This window comes from Phoca vitulina, unplaced genomic scaffold (genome assembly GCF_004348235.1).
Source record: "Phoca vitulina isolate PV1807 unplaced genomic scaffold, GSC_HSeal_1.0 scaffold7, whole genome shotgun sequence".
Lineage (NCBI taxonomy): Eukaryota > Metazoa > Chordata > Mammalia > Carnivora > Phocidae > Phoca > Phoca vitulina.
The window spans coordinates 33,260,363-33,284,100 of NW_022589710.1; the positions used below are offsets into that span (position 1 = coordinate 33,260,363).

The following is a 23,738-nucleotide window of genomic DNA, read 5'->3' on the forward strand; positions in this document are numbered from 1 at the left end:
TAAATACATATTTGAATCATTGTGAAAGTAAAGGGGATGTCTTATTTAGTGTATGACCTGCATTTCTGGATATTGTAGTACTAATTGAATTTGCCCTTAGCTTTCCCAAGGTAGACTTACAGTAATGGTCCCTATAAAGATACATTCCTGGCTTGGTATACTGGCAACTTGTTTTCTTTAAATTCTCCAAAGCTCTGAATGTTCCTGGTGGTCATGTTGTGTTCCTTTACCATTCATATAATTGTTTATCAGGTCTCCCAGTGTGCAGTATTATTTCTGAAGCCCTTCATAAAGTTAGGTAGAGGACTTTCAATTTCTAATTGACTCTCACTCTGTTTCTTCAACCATATATTTGAAGCGGCATTGAGCCTCTGTAAAACTTGGATTTCAGCATCTAATACTATAACCTCCACACACTTTTTGGCTATTCTAGGTCAAAACTATTCATCAGTGGCAACAAGAATGGGTTCAGAAGAGTAGAGTCCATGTATTTTAGGAATACTTCACTCAGGATAGTGCATTTGGAACTGTCATTGGCTTGGAGCATTTGGAGTGTGATGTGTCAATGCTTACTGGCCAAGAGTGTGCAGTATAATTTGTTGAGCTATTGCTTATTGGCTGAGAGCTTATGATAGTATCCAGAATATACCTTTATCATAGAGTTTTATTTTTTTTTCTATTTTGACCACTATATTATGAGCCCTTATGCACAAAGTTTGTGTTATTCTCCTTGTATCCTTAATAGAGTGAAGGATATTGGATTTGGATATATCGAGTTTGAGGTAACTTTTTTCTAAATAAAAAAATGTACCCGTGGGTTATCAAAGAGGAATTGTGCAATAGGCAGTGTCTAATAGGAACTCAGGAGAGATATTTGGGCTAGAGGTAGACACTAGGGATTGTTACTTAGGTTATTGTAAAAGTTTTGAGTAAGAGTAAGATTGAAAGAGAAAATGTGGAATGTGAAGCAGACCGTGGTCAATTCTTACTAGTTAAATGATTTTAAGCCAATTATTTGACTCCCTAGTGCTCAGTGACCTCATCTGTATAGTAAGGAAAATCATAAAGTCATATCTATGTCATAAGATCCCTAATACATGTTATCCTTCTAACTTCCTTCATACTTTTCCAACCTTTTTCTAGAAAATATATACAGTGCTGTTCAACAAAGCATTTAAATTTGGCTTAGGAGTTTACTGGCAAGAGGGCAAAAAGGGAAATTAGATGTATTCCATGGTCCTTGCTGTTTGTAAGGAGGGTACAAATCCACTTTTTGCTGCAGGGGTCGGGGGCTCGGGCTCATGTTTTCTTGGCACAGCTATACTAAATTACTAGCTCTTTCCTTTTCCCCCGTATTTAGCTCTATTTTTCTGGCTCAAAATGGGCTTAAACATAATATTTGAATTTGTGCGTTATATTACTTGCTTGTTAGTTGTCAATTGCCATGCTAAATGGTAATAGCCAACAGAAGATTGAATAGTTATTAATTTTGAGTTCTAAGACTGGAAAAAATGGGTTTACAAAATTTCTTTCTTTTTAATTTTGAGAGTAAATTTTATTCTCCAAAGGCTGTGAGGGGGAATTTATAATGTTTTGTAATGTTTTAACACTTGCAGTTCCAGGCCATCCCTTCTGTTTTTATGGATGAATTCTTTGCTTGATATCTCAAAACACTGTGTTGCAGTAGTTTTTTTCCTCAAGCTTTGGAGTAGATAATGAATGCCCTTTTAGGTATAAAGTGATACATACCAATGTAACCTTAGGTTACAGAAAAGTTATTTGCAGGTCTTAGAAAAGTTAGGCAGCATATTTTGAGAGAAAAAATTACCTTAATAATACCTAGCTCCTACCCTATAGCGTTTATTGCACATGGGTTTAAGGAATAATTTATTATAGGGAAAATTTTTTCTTTAATAAAAGTTATTACTTGTTTATCTTTCAAGACCATAGACTTCTCTTAATTTAATTTAATTTATTTATTTGAGAGAGAGTGTGTGTACATGAGGGGGCGGGAGTAATGTGGCTGGCAGAAGGAGAGGGAGAAGCAGACTCCCTGCTGAGCAGGGAGCCCCCTGTGGGGCTCTATCCCAGGACCCTTGGGATCATGACCTGAGCTGAAGGCAGACTCTAAACTGAGCACCCCAAGACCACAGATTCTGTTAGAGAGCTGGTGAGCTGAAGAAGAATAGAAAGTCCTGATAAAACTAGATTACTTCAAAGAAAGTCTTTAAACACAAAATTTGTGATTATTTACCTTTTCTAAGTCAGTTAATCTATTTTAATAGGTATTGAAATTCTGCATGAAATATAATTCCTTTTGAAAAAATAAAGCAAGTAAGTCAATTAAAAAATCTTGACAAAGGAATATAAGCAGTTAAATAAGAAAACAAAATCTAAAAATCTAAAAATAAGTTGTTTAGAGTGAGAAGAAGGTAGGCACCATTCTGGTTTTTAAAAACAAGAGAAAACCATAGTGATATCTTTGGGAGTGGGTAATGACTAAGGATTTGGGCTTTTCCACAAATTTTCCTGTGCTCTGGAAAATACAAGATTTTGTATGAAAAACTTTCTTGCACTCTTGGAGGCCAAAGATTATCCATATACTGCTGTTTCGGTTGCTCTGTTGCCAGATGCAGTGAACTAGCAATTATTAACTTTTTCTTTTGTTCTTTTTTATATAACTAATTTTCATGTAAATACTTTGTAAATATGTATTTCATAAATATGTAGAAAAAGATTGGTCACATAAACTCTAAAAGTAGTATGTTACTTGTGGGAAGTGAGATAGAGAATAGAATGAAGCGGAGCTTTAAGTTTTTTTCTCTGTGTGTTTATATATTTGAGCTCTAAGAAAAGAGTTATTTGTTCTTATAGCAGTTAAAATCAGGGAAAAAGTTGTATAGGAAAATAAATTATTCTAAAAATTCTTAAATACTGTTAATCCTTATGATTTAAAGCAGATTTTTAAAAAGTAGAGATACAGAACTGATTGTGGAAGCAAATAATATATCTAGTATATAACTTTTAGAAATATTTAAGTGTTCTGTATTACCTTGTTTTTTAACATTTTTTTAAAAGATTTTATTAGAGAGAACGAGTGGTGGGGAGGGCAGGGAGAGAGAGAGAGAGATAGAGAAGCAGACTCCCTGCTGAGCAGGAAGCCCTATGTGGGGCTCCATCCCAGGACCTGGAGGTCATGACCTCAGCTTAACTGACTGAGCCACCGAGGCGCCCCTGTATTACCTTGTTAAATGAATTATCAACTGAGTCTACTCTCCAGGGCCTTGAAATATAGAATATTATTTGTGGTTTGATTTTTTTTGAGTATTTTAGATGGCTCCTTGCTTATAAATATCTTTAGTCAGTGTAGTTTTATTTATTTATTTTTTAAAAGATTTATTTATTTATTTTAGAGAGAGAGCACAAGCGGGAGTGACAGAGGGAGAGGAGAGAGTGAATCCTAAGCTGACTCTGGCTCAGCGCAGAGCCCAGCCCGGGGTTCAATCCCACGACCCTGATACCGTGACCTGACCCAAAACCAAGAGTCAGAGGCTCAACCGACTGAGCCACCCAGGCACCCCTAGTTAGTGTAGTTTTAAAGTGTGCTCATTTTCAACTTCTGTAGTAGTTAGATTTCATTTTCTCTAACCACAAAGATTAAGGGAAATGTACCACTCCCAATCTTCCGAATCCTAAAGTGAATTTTCTGGAGTTTTGTTGATCATGATAATGACAGCTGTGATCTGTGTTCTCTTAGGAACTTTTTTTCCCCTCTAATATTTGATGGCACTGTTAAGATAGAAATTGCAAAGGTCAATGTTATTATTTTATTAATAACCAACCTTAAAAATTCTTATTTCCCTATGTCATTCTTCTCATTTAGCTTATTCCACATGTCAGCTACATACCTGGAAGAAATAAATGTTCCCCTTACTCATTAAATTTTCTCTTTTCCCCTTTTATATTCATTTTTTTATTATGTATAATTTTTTGAGTACTTATTATCTGTGAGGCACTGGGGATAGAGAACAGGTAGGCCAGATTCCTGCTCTCATGAAGTGTAAATACATCCTCCATCCTCATAGAGGTTACAGAAAATCAACGCATAAATAATTTCAGGGCACCTGGGTGGCTCAGTTGGGTAAGTGTCTGCCTTTGGCTCAGGTCATGATCTTGGGGTCCTGGGATCGAGTCCCCTGTTGGACTCCCTGCTCTGTGGGAAGCCTGCTTCTCCCTCTGCCTCTCTCTGTTTCTCATGAATAAATAAATAAATAAAATCTTTAAAAAAATAGTTTCAGATAATGCTAAGAAAGAAGTGATTAGGGCTGGTATAGCCCTAATGTATGTGGAGTTGGGCAAGATTGCAACTAGAGGACTGTATATCAAAATGTTTAAATATTGGTTAAGAACCAAGCTACACCCTTGGCACAGTCTTGAGTTCCCATGCTGTCCACTTACTTCCCAGGGCTGCATCCTCAAGACCCAGAGGCTAAAGGAACTGTTGTTTTCTTATAGCCAGCCTTTCTACTTGTTAGTGTGATTAGTAGCATGGATATCTTGGGACAGGGCAAGGATGGTTGAGTGGTGCCTGGACCCATCAAAAACAGTGTGAACTGATCCTCTCAGGTTCCTAGGAATCCAGTATAGAGATGTTGACCTCTTTAGGTCCTTGTTTTTCCAACTCAAGACTTCCAGGAAATTCTAAACTCTTCCCCAAAGTGTACTTCCCAAGAAGAAAGGAGGGAATGCAGGTATCTGGGAAACATGGCTTTCCTAGGCATCCTGGTGGATTTGGGGCAGCCAACTTTAACTGATTAAAGCTTTTATAGGAACCATTCCTTCTGTGATTTCTCAGGGCAGAAGCTGTGGTGATTTTTCTGCTTTCTCCATAGATACTGGGGTACCATCAGTTCCTTCTCCTTTGGCCTGGGGTGGGGCAGGGGTGGAGTAGACCTCTTTCAACTATCACTTTTAATTTCCATTTGTTCAATTGCTTACTGAACTTTCAAAAAAAAAACCCCAAAAAACAAAACAACAACAACAAAAAACAACTTCTATCTTATAAGGCTGAAAGAGAAAAAAAAGTCTTTGTTTTAGTGATTGTGATATGCAGAGTGCTTTATTATTATTATTATTATTATTATTTTTAATTTTATTATGTTTGTCACCATACAATATATCACTGGTTTTTGATGTGGTGATCCACGATCCATTGTTTTCGTATAACACCCTGTGCTCCATGCAGTACGTGCCCTCCTTAATACCCATCACCGGGCTAACCAATCCCCCCTCCCCTCTAAAACCCTGTTTGTTTCTCAGAGTCCAGAGTCTCTCATGGTTCATCTCTCCCTCCAATTCCCCCCCCCATTTTTCCCTTCCTTCTCCTAATGTCCTCCATGCTATTCCTTATGTTCCACAAATAAGTGAAACCATATGATAATTCACTTTCTCTGCTTGACTTATTTCACTTAGCATAATCTCCTCCAGTCCCATCCATGTTGATGTAAAAGTTGGGTATTCATCTTTTCTGATGGCTGAATAATATTCATTGTATATATGGACAACATCTTCTTGCAGAGTGCTTTAAAGTGTAGGCCTTTGGAGGAGGCTTCTCTTGCCTAGATCTAAGAGTGTTACTGGACTGAGAATGGAGGTGACCACAGACCATTCTTTTACATGCCTCTTTGACTTTTCCCTATCCTGCTACCTCTGAATCTGCCTAGCCCCCAACACAATTTCTTTTAATTTGTAAATTTGTTTAATTTGTAAAATGAAACTGGTATCCCTTGGGGTACCTATGTCTAAAATGTAAGCTCCAAATGAAAATAAATATCTAAAAGTTTTTTTGTGTGTGTGAGATTTTTAAGTAGCAATGATTAATTTTCCTATCTCTGCTCCCCTGCCAGAAAAACGCACCCAAACAAAAAACCACCAAAACAACAAAAAAAAGGTAAACTATATACAAATTGTTGTGGATTTGAGTATTGGCTTAAAGTTTACCTTGTATTTTCTCCTTACAGGTGTGAAAGTTGTGTGGATTTACTGTTTATGAGAGGAGCTGGAAACTGTCCTGAGTGTGGCACTCCACTTAGAAAGAGCAACTTTAGGGTACAACTCTTTGAAGATCCTACTGTGGACAAGGAGGTTGAGATTCGGAAAAAAGTCCTAAAAATGTAACTATTATTGTTTGAATGATTCAGTATACAAAGAGGACTTTAAGTATTATTTCAATAATTGCTATAATTATTTACTGATGGAAATATGGATAGTTTGGCAAGTGAATAAATGCACAAATTCGTCTATGCATTTGTTCAACAGAAATTAAGTACTTGAAGAATAGTTATCTAGCCTTTGTTAGAGAAGAGTAGATCATTTTGTTTGATAGCTTTACAATTTATTTACTATTTATTTTATAATTTAGTTAAATACATATTGAGTACCTACTGTGTGTGAATGCTGTGTTATTCATATTAAGCATTAGGTATGAAATGAGTGAAATAGCTATGAACCTTGCCCTTATAAAGCTTACGGTATAGTAGTATAGAATAGCATGGAGATAGATAATAAAACAGGCAAACTAAACAACTGTATGGTTATAAATTGAGAAGAATATTACAAAGTTAGTGACTGAGTGTTGGTGTGGGTCACTGATATCAGGTGGGGCCTGTGAAGGTATCATTTAAGTTGAGATTTGAAGTGTGCTAGAGAAAATAATGTGTTAGCTATAATTTATTTTCATATATATCTGTGTGTGTACATAATATATTTATTTTTAATATTATCTTTTCACTTATAATTTCATTTTTACTCTCTTTTTTTTTTTTAAGATTATTTATTTGAGAAAGAGAATGAGAGAGAGAGCACACAAGCAGGGAGAGGGGCAGAGGGAAAGGGAGAAGCAGACTCCTCGCTGAGCAGGGAGCCCGATGCAGGGCTTTATCTCAGGATCCCAGGATCCCAGGATCCCAGGATCATGACCTGAGCCGAAGGCAGATGCTTAACTGACTGAGCCACCTAGGTGCCCCTAGTTTTTACTGTTTGTGAATAGTTTTGGATTTTATTTTATCTGTCCTTTTATTAAAAGTGACCTTATTGTTTTTGAAGTTTAACAAATTAATATAAAACTTAATGTATTATTATTATTATATTTTTTGGTGGTATATGTTTCAACGTAGGTCACCAGTGTTTTAAAGATTTGTTTATTTATTTTAGAGAGAGAGAGAGAGAGAAAGCATGAATGCAGAAGTGGGAGGGGCAGGGAGAGAAAGAAAGACTCTCAAGCAGACTCCATGCTTAGCACAGAGCCTGATGTGGGGTTCGATCTCATAACCCTGAGATTATGACCTGAGCTGAAAGCAAGAGTTGGACCCTCAACTGACTATGCACCCAGGTGCCCCCTAGGTCACCAGTGTTTTAGCAGCATCTTTCTAGGTACTTAACCTGTGTTACTTTATCAATGTCCCAGGCTGCTCTTTTATTACTTGTATTGCTTCTGGGAGATAGTCTCTTTTATTTTATTTTTTTTAAAAGATTTTATTTATTTATTTGAGAGAGAGCAAGAGCATGAGAGAGAGCTGAGAGAGAGAAAGAGAGCATAAGCAGGGGGTGAGGTAGAGGGAGAAGCAGACTCCCCACCCAGCAGGGAGCCTGATGCGGGGCTCAATCTCAGGGTCCTGGGATCATGACTTGAGCCAAAGGCAGGCACTTAACCGACTGAGCCACCCAGGCGCCCTAGATAGTCTCTTTTATATTAATTTTTTAAAAATTGATCCCTTTTAGTTTTCTAATTCTTCACAGGGACATTACAATATTTATAGAATTTCCTGATCTGGTATTCTTTAGACTATAATTGTCATGAAAAATTGGAAGGTGTTTTTTGAATTAATTTTTAGCTTTCTGAAAATTAGCAAATCTATAAGAAGTAAATCAGGCTCCTAATTTCTTTCTTTTCCTTAAGTTTTAGAAGGATTTAACATATTTTATCATTCTCTCTTGATTCCATTCCTTCTCTGTAATCATAAGAATTTAAGAACAACATTCTTGGTCTAGTTATAAACATGGTGTCAAGAAAACAGTGTTTTACACAGTTAGTAATAAGCAGTGCTTTTCTATGTATCATGAATAAAATATGTAAGAAGAAACAAACCACTTAGATAATATTGAAAGCAAGAGATATGTAATATGTTGAATTTTTTCTTCTATTAAAGATACAATAAAAGAGAAGAAGACTTTCCTAGTCTAAGAGAATATAATGATTTCCTGGAAGAAGTGGAAGAAATTGGTATGTTTTTTGATGCTTGTACTTTTGGTATGCTACCCTGTATGCTTTTATCTTTTAGATGCCTAAAAGATAAACATCTCATATAAAATCTCTAACAAGTTTTATTGTCATAGCTGATGTTTTATCTATTTACTTTCTGTTGTACTTGAATCATGTTTGTTAAATTGAAGCCATACTTAAGTAAAGGACATACTTAAGTAATAAACATTTTGTCTCAGGGAAAATGGTATCACTGTTTTTTTCCCCCCCAAGATTTTATTTATTTATTTGAGAGAGAGAGAGAGCGCACAAGCAGGGGAGTGGCAGAGACAGAGGAGAAGCAGGCTCCCTGCTGAGCAGAGAGCCTGACACAGAGCTTGATCCCAGGACCCCGAGATCATGACTGGAACCAAAGGCAGACACTTAACCAACTGAGCTACCCAGCCGCCGCAGTAGTATCAGTTTATAGCTGGGAAGAAAGGCTGTATCTGTATATATCATCTATATGTTGAGGAGGTATTAGAGTCAACACAAGGAAAAGGTACACAGATTTTTAAAAAATAGGATTTCTATTATCTGCCTATGGTGACTAAAGCCATATGTTGTTTATCATTTATGTCTCTGTGCATACAGTAGTTTGAAAATAGTTTGAAGCAGTTGACTATTGAAGTGGCATTCTTTTATTTAGTATTATTCTAGCTCAGAGGTTAGGGTAATCTTAGCTCCTTTTCTTTCTTTTGTGATTAGTCAAAAGGAAATGTTCATCAAAAGAAAGAATTATTAATTTTTTTTTTAAGATTTTTTTATTTCTTTATTTGACAGAGAGAAAGAGCACAAGCAGGGGGAGTGGCAGGCAGAGGCAGAGAGAGAAGCAGGCTCCCCGCCAAGCAGGGAGACCGATGTGGGACTCGATCCCAGGACCCTGGGATCATGACCTGAGCCGAAGGCAGTCACTTAACCAACTGAGCCACCCAGGAGCCTAGAAAGAATTATTTTTGCTTTCTTAAATAAGATTGCAGAGATGTTAAAAAGCCTAGAAGTTGTTATACATCAATTAAAAAAATTAATGTTTTTTTATAGCTGCCATAATTATTATTCCTCAATACAGGTTTGGAAATGAGACAAAAATTACAGACTGAAATAAGAATGAGACTTAGAGAATTAAATCATCTTTTTTATTCTTCTCTCAAACCTGATAGCCAAGCTGTGCTTATGTTATTTCATATTTAAAGTATGAATATAACAGACTGATCATTCTTTAGAGGAAGGTTTATATATGGAAAATTTTTAGAAAATTTAAACTCTTGAGGAATGGAGTATTCTAATGCCTTTAACTTCTTTATTAACTGAGAAAAACCCAGAGAATCTTTTTATTTCAACTGTTATGGAAACTTTTCCAAAATATCTAAGTTCATTTGTTATGTCATAGCAAATAGCATGTACAGAATATAACTTAAGCTTTTTCTGGGATCATTTAGTGCCTTGGGGCCATAGTTTTTTCATTCTGATGGTATTCATTGCACTTTATGTGTAATCTTAGCAACCATCAGTGGCTTGGATTTTAGTTGAAAAAGTGGTAGAATTGGGAGTGCCAAGTCAAAGTAGAAAAGTTATGATATTGACTGAGAAGATAAACTGAAAGAAATCTGTAAGAACTGGGCAAGTGTAGAACTCTGATTAGATCTATAGAATATACATATTAAATATAGGACAGACAGTTGGATAGTAGCAGGAATAAATCCAGCTCATGTTTATTCTAAAGGCAATGTGATTAGGTAAGAGTCTGGTCAGGTAATAAAGAGAAAGGAGATTATAGATGTCAGAGAGCAAGGTGTAATACATGGTTACAAGTCCAAGCAGGCAGGTAGGATAGATAATCTAAAGAAACCAATGGGCAAAGAAGGTGGGGAAGGGAGGCGGGGATCTTGATTCTAGAATAAGGTTCTGGTTGAGCCATTATTTTTAAACATACATATTTTTTCTATGGGATGAATTAGTTAGAAGATATGAACAACTGGAGGCCCATAGGTAAGACCATGTTTATGTCCAGAAGCAGGAGCCAGGATTGACAGGTAAGATCAAGTCTGGCTATTACAGCTCTACCATATGTAGTCCTTTCCTTAACAGATAAGAAAATGGTGGCTTGGAGCATTTAATTTGAAAGTGATTCTGCTATCATGTATATTCATGAAGGACTGTCTTCAGTTGCAGTTATGTCGGAGATTTCTTAACTTACCTCCACTTAATTGATCCATTGGGGTAACTGACATTTCCCAGTCCTTCCATAAAATATACTGATTGAAGCCCAAAGCATAATGAATACATGATGAACCTTGTTCATTAGAAGATGACAAGTACATCTCTGTACTTCTCTCACCAGTTCATTTATATACTGAGAGTTGTTTGCATTGGTAACCAGGCCTTATTTATTTATACTTGTAATTATGTAATTTAATTAAGTAGTTTATATGGTTGGGAAAAAAAGTGCACACCTTCTGAAGGATTCTGCTTCTCAAGTTCTTACTCCACTTTAGAAAATGGAAACTGAACAATATAGATGACAAGTATGGTTTATATAAGAAAGAAACAATGAAAGAAACTAATTAAAGACTAGATATTGGCTATAGGTCATTAAGTTAGAGAATGACTGTGTACTTACTATATATGTTTTAAGTTAAAATATTTAAGGAGTGTGTATGTGTGTTTCCCTCCCTTAGCAGACTTTTGTAAGTAATCAGCTACTAATCTTGATCATGCTGGATAAAGAGCAGTTCTGATTGTATTTGAAAATATTGATGAAATTTGGGGTCTAGCCTCTTCGACTTAGAGTTTATTTTCTGAACTTCAGTTTAGCAGATATTAATTGTTCTATGTGAACTACTTTACTTGTGGGGCATATATGATCTTTGCCTTCAGTAAGTTCAGACTCTAAAGGGGGAAGTAATTATATAAACTAAAAACTATAATATAATGCCAAAGTAGTATAGGCATTTATTTGTAAAGTGTTATGGGAATACAGGTAACAAACAATTAATTCAACATTGGGAAATAGAAGTATAGTTTGATCAGAGAAGAGGTCATATTTGAATTTGACCTTAAAAGATGGAATAGGAGTTTACCAGGTGGGAAGAGGATGGAAGAACATTTCTAGCAAAAGACAAAATTAACAGAGATATAAGGGTATTGAATATGTTGGAGAATGAGCAAGTAATGTTACAGGTAAGTAGAACATGGGGAATTACTAGAAATGAGGCTTGAGAAACAGACCAGACCTGGGTTAATGAGAACTTTGCAAGCTAGGCTGTCAGGGTAAGATTTTATTCTATGGTCAATAGTGAGCCAGCAGGATAGTGTGGTAGCGATGTGGAATATTGACAGGAGATCCTTGAGTCTGGGCACATTTTTAAGGGGTTGTTAAAGCAATTTGGATGAGAAATAATGACAGCTTCGAGTAGGTAGTAGGGGAGTGGGATAGATAAAGGGGATGTTTTAGACAGAATATTCAAGGACTAATTTGATATAGGTGGTGAGGTAGAAGGAGCAGGCAGGGATGAGTTAAAATTGATGACCTTAAGCAGTAGGATAGTATTCATCAAGAAAATAAAAGCTGGAGGACAGGCAGTATTTTTTATTGTTTTGTTGGGTGGAGAGTGAAGCAATGAGAGAAAGACTAATTTTAGCTCTTTGAAGTTTTGTTAGGGTGTGGCTCCCCCTCTTAGTTGTGTGTCATTGTTTTAATTGTTATGGTATAAATAAAACTTAAAATCTTGTTTCAGTAGCTCTCTACTTTGTGTTTTATTCATGCTTTCAAAGAAGATTAATTCAATATGATATCTGTATTGGATCTCTGTGTTAATCAAAAGTATAAAATGTTAATTTAATGGGCACATGTTAAGTGCCAGACTATGCTGTATTCACATTATCTCGAATAATTTTCACAACTCTGAGAGAGGCACTTTTATTCCTTATTTTGCATATTGAGAAGAGGTAAAGGGAGCTTAAGTATTGTACTCAGGATTACATTGCTGGTAAATAATGGAGCCAGATTTTGAACATAGGTTTTTCTGACTTAGATCCATGAAAGTGCTTGCTAGCAAGTCTCAGAGTAGTTACTAGTCTGAGTCTAGAACATGGGGTGCTAATTAGGGAAATAGTAGGAGATGAAAGAAAAAGAAGTAGATTGGGGCCATATTTTGAAGGACCTTAAAGAAGATCAAACTTGGGGCGCCTGGGTGGCTCAGTCATTGGGCTTCTGCCTTCGGCTTGTTCGGGTCATGATCCTGGGGTCCTGGGATCGAGCCCTGCATCAGGCTCCCTGTTTGGCGGGAAGCCTACTTCTCCCTCTCCCACTCCCCCTGCTTGTGTTCCCTATCTCACTGTGTCTCTCTGTCAAATAAATAAATAAAAACTTTAAAAAAAAAAAAAAGAAGATTGAACTCAGTAATAAAGGTCGAAAGGTGCTATTGAAGATGTTTAGGCTTAGAGTGAGAGGAATAGAGTTGGTAGGGTGGCTAAGGAGTCAATGTTTGAGGATTTATAAATTGGGGATTGGTCATTTGGTTAAATAAATTTCATTTTGAATCCTTTCAACATCACAAATATAAAAATTTTAAGATACTGGCATAATAATGGCATAAAATTACAATAGAAGGGGCACACATGAAGATGAACTTTCTTATAGCATAAACAATAGGCTCCTTTCTGTGGTTATGACAATTTAAACATAAAAATTCTTGTTCCTTTTGGCCACAGGGATTATCTCAAAGGTTTGTTCTTAGTTTCATAATAAATAGATTATTCTTTTGGTTCAGGGTATGCTTATTTTGAAAGGGTGAGAAAGTCCTAAGGGCTTTAATTATAAATTCTGGATGTCAAAAAGACTTCAAAATTGTACTTAAATAACATTAAATCTTTCAGAAAATACAATAGGTTTTTTGTTGCCTTTTAATACTTGACTAAAGGCAGGTCAACATCTGAGCTAAACCGGCAGCCGGATAAAGGGGCAAATGATTGTTATAGAAAATTATCTTGTATTCTTTTTTCTTCAAGACTATTATACCAACTTGATTCATATGGCATGAATGAGACTTGCTTCATCTGAAAAGTTTTTAAAATAGTACTTTACTTTTTAAAAAAACTATTTTTTTCTTTTTAAAGGAAGCAATTTGTATTATTTATGATTATAAATTTGTATCTATTATATTGCTATTACCTTGGCTTTCTAAATGAAAAAATGAAATAAATTGGTTATTTTAGTTTTATTGGAATTGATTACAAAGTTTTTAATAAGCATAAAAGAAAGTTGTATACAGATAAATTTCACTTAGGATTCAACTTTACCTATTTCTGGGTTCTACTTAATAGAAAATTTGAATCAGTAGTACCCTGTCTAGCTTGCTGATAAACTTTTTGTTTTCCTTAACTGCTCTAAATATTCTGTTAGAGTTCAATATAGGATATCAATTTGATTACCTTTACTTCTCAGATTTATAACCAAAAGAAACCAAGATAATTTTTTTCATGTACTTTATATCTGCTTGCTTTGCCATTCTGTAGAATTCAATTTTGTAATTATAAAGATCATTTTAATTAAATCTGTAATTATAAAGGTAATAATAAAGATTAGCATTGGTTTATTTAGTTTTTCCTCTCTTATGGTAATTCCCAAGTATTTCTTGAGCTCTTACCAGATGGGAAATTCCTTTTTTTTTTTTTTTTAATAGACTATTTTTTAGAGCAGTTTTAGAGTTATAGCAAAATTAAGTGGAAAGTACAGAGTTCCCATATACCACCTGCCCCACTCATGCACAGACTTCCCTGCTATCAACATCCCCCCACCAGAGTGGTAAATTTGTTATAATCGATGAGCCTACATTGACATATCATTATTGCTCAAAGACCATAGTTTATATGAGAGCTCACTCTTCATGTTGTGCATTTTATGGGTTTGGACAAATATATAATGACATGTATCCACCATTATGGTATTTTACAGAATAGTTTCACTGCCCTAAAATTCCTCTGTGTTCTGCCTATTTGTCCCTTCTTCCTCCCTTAACTTCTGGCAACCATTGATCTTTTTCTGTCTTTGTAGATTTACCTTTTTAAGATTGTAATGTAGTTGGAATCATATAGTATTAGCCTTCTCAAATTGGCTTCTTTGACTTAGCAATAATATGCATTTATGGTTCCTCCTTGTCTTTTCATGATTTGATAGCTCATTTCGTTTTAGTGCTGAATAATATTTCACTGTCTGGATGTACCACAATTTATCCATTAACCTATTGAAGGACATCTTGGTTGCTTCCATGCTTTGGCAATTATGAATAAAGCTGCTATAAACATTTGTGTACAGGTTTTTGTGTGGACATAGTTTTCAGTTCCTTTGGATTAATACGAAGCAGTGTGACTGTTGGATAAAATGGTGAGAGTATGTTTAATTTTGTAAGAAATAAACTGTCTCCCAAAGTATTGGGTCATTTTGCATTGCTGCTGCAATGAACGAGAGTTCTTGTTCCTCCACATCCATGTCAGCATTTGGTGTTGTCAGTGTATTGGATTTTGGTCATTTTAATGGGTATGTACTGGAAATATTTTATTGAAGTGTTGGAAGTGATAAAGATGAATCAGACCTACAATCTGCCCTCAGTGAACACTCTATTAGGTCAAATAGATATGTACATTGAAAATAATTTTATAGGGTAGAAAGTGGGTAAGTGCCACCAGTATGTTATTGAGCAATGTATTGTGGGCATTCAGGGATGGAGAGATTGTACCTGCAAAGTGAGTTATAAAGAAGAGCTGGTGATTAAGCTGCATATAGAAAGGTGGGCCAGATATGGATATCCACAGTTCTGGGTTGAGGTTGGTACTAAGATATGGGTTCTCTGGGAGCAGTATGATCACAAGTATGGTAGGAAAGTGCGGAGCCTGTACAGGTGCAGAGGAAGAGCTGAACTGTGCTACCAGTGTTTTTCAGGCATTGAGAGAAACAATACAACTAGTGTTGTAGATAAAAGTTCAGGCTTTGGAATCAGATAGCCTATGTTAAAATCCTAGTTACAACATTTACTGGTTGTATAACTTGGATTAGTTATTTAATGTCTTTAAACCTTATCTTTAAAGTGAGTAATAGAAGTACCTATCTCATAAGGTTATTGGGAGGATTAAGTGATATAATTAGACCAGATGCTGGACATAGTGCCTGTCATATGTACTTCGTAGATACTTGATACACACACAGTGTATGTAGAGTGTATTCTTCAAGCAAAATTTTGAAGGGATCACTTCAAGCAAGCAAATGAAGCAAAGCCTCTCTGGTTGGAATTGCTTAGTCTTTCTTTCCATTGGTTCTTGAAGAGGCTCTGAGGAATCTGCAGAACTCACAGAGTAGAGAGGGGAAAAGTGTTGTAAGAGATAAGATTGGATTTTCCCTTTTCAAGGCATTGTGGATGCAGGAGCAATGAGTGAACTGAGTGACTGAATGACATAATCAGAACTTTGTTTTAGTAGGGTTAATTGGTAGCTGATTCCATTAAAAGGACAGTTTATTCCTTTAATAAATACTTCTTCAACAGCTAGCACAGTGCTAGATATTATTTAATGCATGAAGCAAGGATACTTTTAGTTCTTCCTTGTGTCACTTAATCTTATAGTGTCCTGTATTATTACTTGAGTTTATGTGTTTAGGGGTGATCTCCTTAATGAGAGATCTTTAGTCTTTGAAAATAGGAAATTCTTTGTATGCTTACAGCCCCATAGTGTTGGGAACCGAATAGATAATCATTGAATTTCTTTTTTCCTTTCCTTATGTCTGGATGATACAGAGATTATATAAAATATGGTCTTTGAGTGCAAGATAAAGTGTAAGTAAAGAACACTGTGTATGTGTATACATATTATATGAAGTAGAAAGAGATTTTTATATGAGCTGTAAATAATGTTTTCAACATAAGAGAAGGAAATTCTTTCTAGTTAGGGAAGTCAGGGAGAACTTCATAGAAAAGGTAGTTTTTGGGTAGACATTTAAAGATTGGGTATAATTTCAGTAGTAAGAATGGGGATCAGGCATTCTAGGCAGAATGGTGTGATCAAAGGAACTGGAACAGGAAATGTAGGGGACAGTTGGGAAATTCAGATGGTCTACTTTCAAGAGAGGTCTTTATTAAGGAGAGAGAAAAATAGTTATAGCCGGATTGTGAAGGGTTCTGAATTCTAAAAGTGTTTTTTTTTCTAGTAAAAAGAGGAAAGGCAGAAGGGATGAGAGGACTATAGGATGGTAGAGGTGCAAGGTCATTAGAGGTGTACTTCAGAAATATTAGTGTGACAGCATTGTATATTATGGATTGCGTTAGAGTGTAGGGTCAGATGCAAAGATTCTGGAGATAGGAAGTTAAATCAGAGATTATTATAAATGATCTGGGGAGAAATACGATCTGGCATGGTATATTGTCAGGGCACTTTGAGAATAAGGACAGCTTTAAAGAGATTTTGATGGTACAATCTGTAGGATTTGGTTACTGCTGCTTGTAGAATGCAAAGGAGAGTGGGTCAGATGAATCAGGTGTTAAATCTTGGTGTCTTAGCATGAGAATCGTAACAGATAAAGGTTTTACAAGGAGGAACAGGTTTGGAGATAATTACGTGTTTGGCTTTCTGAAATGCACTTTGAGATAGTGTCAGCTTTTCCTGGCATTTATTTGGTTGAAACTGTGGGAAGTGATGAAATTGCCCAAGGAATAGAGAGGGAAGGAAAGAGGGCAAAAGCCAGAATCATACATATTACTTAGAGACTAAGAAGAGCCAGAGATGGAAACAGGAAGGAGTAGTTGGAATAGTAGGAGACAGATCAGGAGAATGTATTAAATTAGTCAAGAGAAGAAAGTGCCTAAGGAAAAATAAGTGATCAGTATTGTTAAGTGGGCATAGATACTGAGGATGGTAGAGGTTGTAAAAGATTATTGGGTTTGGTGGCTCAGTAGATGACCTGTTAAATATAAGGAGTAAATTGTGAGTGAGTGGCAAAGATAGCAGAATCACACTCCATTAACAAATGGATCACAGTTGACTTTCTAAGGGCAGTTGCTAGTTTTGAGCCTCCTTCTTTGTTTTGTGTTGGGGCCAGAGTGCGATTTATGGGGAATGCCTTACATTGCGTATTAGCCAGATTCCCTGGTTTACCACCATTACTATTTTCTTTTCTACTTTGTGGTAAAAAAGCTGGAGAAGTAGCTAGAGGACTATTGTTTCTCGGTTTCTCTCATTTCTCCTAGAGTTTTAAAATTGCATATAATAGAATTGATGATTGCTTTTGTTTTTTCTACATATGTAGGTGAGCCTGGGTTTTTAACAGTGATTATGATAAGTTGATGTTCTGAAATCCTTTGGCCTTTTGAGGAGATAAAAATGAAATAATGGATCAGATTGGTCTTTAGAGTATGTTTAATGCCTTACTCAACAAAATAGGTAACCCTATGTTGGTCTCCCAATATTACTTTTCAATTCTTATAAGCTTCTATAATCCAAAAGTCTAGGAGCTATTTGACTTTTTCTCTCTGGCTTATTTTACTTAGTGTAATACCTTCCAGGTCCATCCATGTTGTTGCAAATGCCAAGATCTCACCTTTTTTTCTGTCTAATATTCCATTGTGTGTGTGTGTGTGTGTGTGTGTGTGTATACACCACATCTTCTCTATTCATTCCTTTATTGACGGGCATGAGTTGCTTCCGTATCTTGGCTATTGTAAATGATGCTGCAGTAAACATAGGGGTGCATATATATTTTGAATTAGTGTTTTTGTTTTCTTTGGTAAATACCCAGTAGTGGAATTACTGGATCATATGGTATTTCCACCTTTACTTTTTTGAAGAACCTCCATATTGTCTTCCACAGATACTATATTAATTTACATTCCCACCAACAGTGGACGAGGGTTCCTTTTTCTCTGCATCTTTGCCAACACTTGTTATCTCTTTCTTTTTTGATTTTAGCCATTCTTACAAGTGTAAGATGATATCTTATTGTGGTTTTGATTTGCATTTTCCTGATGATTAGTGATTTTGAGCATCTTTTCATGTATCTGTTGGCCATTTGTATGTCTTCTTTGGAAAAGTGTTTAATCAGCTCCTCTGCTTTTTAATCGGATTATTTGTGTTTTTGGTGTTGAGTTGTATCAGTTCTTTATAAATTATATATATTAACCCCTTATCATATATATCATTTGCAAATATCTTCTCTCATTCAGCAGGTTGCCATTTTGTTTTGTTGATGGTTTTCTTCCCTGTGCAAAAAACTTTTTATTTTGATACAGTCCCAGTGGTATATTTTGGCTTTTGTTTCCCTTGCCTTAGGAGACACACCATATGATTTCATTTATATGTGAAATCTAAAAAACAAACAAATGAATAAAACAAACAAAGTAGAATCAGACCTATTAATATAGAGAACAAACTGATATTGCCAGTGGGGAGGGGGTGAGGGGATGCACGACATGGGTGAAGGGGCGTAGGGGATACAGGCTTTGAGTTATGGAATGCATAAGTCACAGGGATATAAGGTACAGCATAGGGAATATAGTCAATAGTGTGTAATAGGGTTGTATTTAACAGATGGTAACTACACTTGTGGTGAGCACAGCATAACCTATAGTTGTTGACTCACTGTGTTGTACACCTGAAACTAATGTAACAGTGTGTGGCAACTATGCTCAAATAAGAAAAAAAAGAAAGGAGAAAAGTAAAAGAAAAAATCTAGGAACTATTTGAGATGTTTGTTAAAGGAAGGAGTGAGATGAGGAAGAAATCTGTAAAAACATGGCTTAGAGCATAGTTATTTAGGGTAGATCAAACCTGTTTATAGGACAAGCAGGAAGTAAGGATAAGTAATTGGAGAAGGGATAGAATGGCTAATAATGGATGGAGAAAGATTACAGAGAAGCCAAGCGAGGTCTGAATTGAATTATGGATTAGGAGAATCTTAATGATACGGATTTTTCTCTAGACAGGTTGGTGCAAACGCTGTAAAGGGTAGGATAGTGGGTTGGTACTTTATAATATGAATTTGTATATACCAAAAGAGGTGGTTTTGGTTGGTATTCAGAGTACCATAGTGACTGATTTATATATGTAAACTTAGAAGGGAGTAAGGCATTCTTTTGAGTTGGAATTATATAAAAATTATAAAATTAATAAAAAATTAATTAAAAATTATAAAATATTCTAACTCATTGAAAATTTATCACTTTTTTGAACATACCTCAGTGGCTTCTCTTATGAAATTATTTCAGTCTTCAGTCTGGATGCCAGTTTATCCTATACCTTCCTAGTTAACCTATGCTCTATTTCATACTCTTTTAAATCTAGACTATATGGAAATAATTCAGGCTTGTGTCCAGCCATGTTGGAGACCATTGGAATGTGAATAAAACTTGTTTTTGTGGGGACGCCTGGGTGGCTCAGTTGGTTAAGTGTCTGCCTTCAGGTCAGGTCATGATCCCAGGGTCCTGGGATTGAGCCCTGTGTCAGGCTCCCTGCTCAGTGGGGAGTCTGCTTCTCCCTCTGCCCCTCCCCCCTGCTTGTGCTCTCTCTTTCTCTCTCTCAAATAAATAAATAAAATCTTTAGAATAAAACTTGTTTTTGTTTGCTGTAAATTATACAAATATATAATATTTTTTATTCTTTTGGATAATTTTTCTGTTTGTGCAGCACAGTTTTTTTTTTTTTTTAAAGATTTTATTTATTTATTTGACAGAGAGAGGTATAGCGAGAGAGGGAACACAAACAGGGGGAGTGGGGAGAAGCAGGCTTCCTGCTGAGCAGGGAGTCTGATGCGGGGCTCAGTCCCAAGACCCTGGGATCATGACTTGAGCTGAAGGCAGATGCTTAACGACTGAGCTACCCAGGCGCCCTAACAGATTCTTTTCAGTATTGATTCTGACCAGTGTAGTAGATCCCAGACTTACTCTTTTTACTTAAAAAATTTAAGTAATCTTTTATATGCTTTTAAAGTTAGACTGGGGCCTATAAAAATCAAATCTAATATTATGGCAAACATATATCTTAGGTTTTCTGGGGTGATTCAGAGATTTAGATATTCTGTGTGATAGTCAGATAGTTGTATAGTTGGCTTTGAAAACATAGTTGCTGAACTAGGATTAGCCTCTAAAATAACCAGTAGGTAAAAGGACATAAAAGGAGCTGTAAGTAATAACCTGATGAATTAAGTCACTGTGATGAATTTATTTATTATCTACTCAAGATTTATATTAAAACTATATTTCCTGTCATTGTTTCCTTTCTGATGCAGTTTTCAACTTGACCAACAATGTGGATTTGGATAACACCAAAAAGAAAATGGAGATGTACCAAAAGGAAAACAAAGATGTCATTCAGAAAAATAAGTTAAAGCTGGTTGGTTGCTGAGTATTTTCTTCTTTTGTATTAGAAATGAATGCTTCCATATGATCCCTGAGAAGCTATCTTCCTCTAAAACGAATTAAATTTACAAAGAATTTAGCTGAAGTCCAGAGCAGAAATACTGTATATGTATATAGGCACGTAGATAGGAGGCACACTGTAGCTATAACAACTTTGATAGCATTATTAAAATATATTCTGTAAAGGAAGAATTGTGGGCATGCAGAGATTTGTACTTATACAAACTTACACAATTTAGCTGTTATTTCTTTAACCCTTGCCTTTCTAGTTTTGGAGGAAAGCAGAAGTACTTATTTTTGAGGTACTTTATCAGGAATTTGTGATTGTTGGTCAAAATGATACTAGTCATATCTGGATCGCATAGCTTGTGTTTTCATTTTGTGTTTAGAAGGACTTTCTCCTTATAGTCTTAGGACTGTTTCATTTAGGTACTTCTTTCTTGCCATAAAGCTCTCAAGGAATTGACACTACATTCTCATTCCATTCATACCCAGCCTGACTTCCTTAGAAAGGTGTTTCATTTCTTAGAGGATCAATGTGCCATAAAAATGACTCTCTTTGCCCAGTAGTCTTCTCTGGGTACATTAGAAAATACATGCAAAATAGGTATGCCTAGGTAACTTGTTGCATTAGCCCCATTTAACTCATTAATAGAAGGATGTTCCTTTCAAGTGAATACTTTTTTTCATTCAGCATTTTAAGCTAGGAAATATTGACAGTTGCTGTAAAAGAATAATCTAATTTCAAGCTGGTTATCTATTTTAAGGCAGAAATTTCTAATTATCTGAAAACTTTATAATGATAGGTTATTGAATAAAACAAATTCTTTCAATGGGAATATTTGAACTGCTTTTATTCTTTTTATTCTATTAATGTTTAATGCCTAGCTATGTTTTAACTAAGTGATTTGGTCAGTAATTCATTAACATTTATTAACTAATCATTCTGTGCAGAATGTTATAACTACTAGTGATACTGACCTGGGTATTTGGTATTGCATAAACATACAGAGATAGGACCACATTTTTTAAGACGATGCTAGTTGACCTTTACCAGTAACTTGGTATCATTGAGTAGAGCCCAGCTCTCTTGTGGCCAGTGAAGTATGGACTAACTTACATGGCTGATGTCTTTTTACTAACCTAAGACAGCAACTTGCGTTTCATGTCTCTGTGAATGTTGAAGTCTCACTGTTCTAAAAACATCAAAGTTGTATCAAAGAAGAAAAGAAAAAAAGTCTTCTGCATGATTAGTCATCTAAAGCAACCCATTTCTGACATAGAGAAACTATTATTGAGCTGTCTGCTAAGGAGATCTTATTTGTTTCATGGAGCTGGTACCTATCATCAATCAGTGTGAGCATGGAGAAACTGAATGTGATCTAATCTTCTGACTTTTTTTTTTTTATAATGTTATGTTAATCACCATACATTACATCATTAGTTTTGTGATCTAATCTTGAAGTAGAGTCTTAGTGAAGATTAGCTTTAAATATTTATTCTATTCTATTCTATTCTACTTATTTATTATTTCATTGAACTACAGTTGTAACTACATTGTTAACAGTAGTTTCAGGTGTATAATATAGTGATTCAACAAGCATATACAATATGCTATTCTCATCGCAAGTGTAGCTATCTTCTGTCACCATACAGCATTATTGTAATACCACTGACTATATTCTCTATGCTGTACCTTTTATCTCTTAGTTTATTCATTCCATAACTGGAAGCTTGTATCTCCTTCTCCCCTTCACCCATTTTGCCTTCCCCCGACCCCTTTCCCCACTGGCAACCACCAGTTTGTTCTCTGCATTTATTCGTCTGTTTCTGCTTTTTGTTTGTTTGTTTATTCATTTGTTTTATTTTTTTTAGATTTCACATATAAGTGAAATCATATGGTATTTTTCTTTGACTTCTGACTTATTTCATTTAGCATAATACCCTCTAGGTCCATCTGTGTTGTTGCAAATGGCAAGATCTCATCCTATCTTTATGGCTGAGTAATATCCCTGTGTGTGTGTTTGTGTGTGTGTGTGGGCAGGGTGTGTATGTACATTACATCTTTTTTATCCATTCAGTTGTCATTGGACACTTGGGTTCCTCCCATATCTTGGCTGTTCTAAATAATACTGCAATAAATATAGGGGTGCACATATCTTTTTGAATCATTGTTTCGTTTTATTTGGGTAAATATCCAGCAGTGGAATTACTGGACCATATGGTATTTCTGTTTTTAATTTTTTGAGGAACTTCCATATTGTTTTCCACACTGGCTATACCCATTACATTTCCACCAGTAGTGCACAAGAGTTCCTTTTCTCCACATCTGGCCAACACTTGTTATTTAAAATTAGCTTAATTTTTATTTTCAATTTTCTAGATTCTCATGAGCGGCAGAGATTGCTGTGTAGAATGTCAGTTTAGCAAAATAAAAAAAATCAGTTCATAACATTTGTTGAACATCTGCTAAGCATATTGTACAGAAAGATGAATAAGAAGCCAGGTAATTTCAATACAATGTCATAAGCATGTGGAAAGTGCTGTGTGCTTGTTATTATAGGAGTATAGAGGAGGGATAACTAATCCATTCTGATGATATTGGGAAAGGCATTCCAGGTGAGATGATGCCTGAATGGGAGCCTTAAAGGACAAGCAGAACTTAAGGTGAAGAAGATGGGACAAGGGTGGAAATAGGGACACTGAACAAGGACATTCCAGGCAGAAAGAAATCATAAGCAAAGGCAAGAAGTTCTGAGAGGTTTTAGTAGTTTTATATTGCCAAAGTTCAATAGAGAGAGAGAGAGAGTTGAAGTTGGAGAAGTAGAAAGGGCGTAGGTCACATAAGGAAATTTATTATGAAAAGTAATTTGGGCTTAAATAGACCAGCTGTGTGTGTGTGTGTGTGTGTGTGTGTTTAGAGGGAGAGAGAGAAAGTGGCAGGAGGGGCAGAGGGAGAGAGAGAATCCTAAGCAGGCTCCACGCCCAGTGCACAGCCTGACCGTGGGATTTGATCCCGCAAGCCTGAGATCATGACTGAAATC

The 23,738-nt window shown here is 35.7% G+C and overlaps 1 protein-coding gene across 1 annotated transcript in view; it reads left to right on the forward strand.

Moving 5' to 3' along the window:
* Positions 1-23,738, forward strand: part of MNAT1 (MNAT1 component of CDK activating kinase) — a 198,640-nt gene that overhangs the window by 46,432 nt on the left and 128,470 nt on the right. The window contains exons 2-4 of the mRNA XM_032405247.1: positions 6,021-6,173; positions 8,208-8,281; positions 20,565-20,668. Of these exons, the coding sequence (XP_032261138.1) occupies positions 6,021-6,173; positions 8,208-8,281; positions 20,565-20,668 (331 nt within the window). The remainder of the gene's footprint in view (positions 1-6,020; positions 6,174-8,207; positions 8,282-20,564; positions 20,669-23,738) is intronic.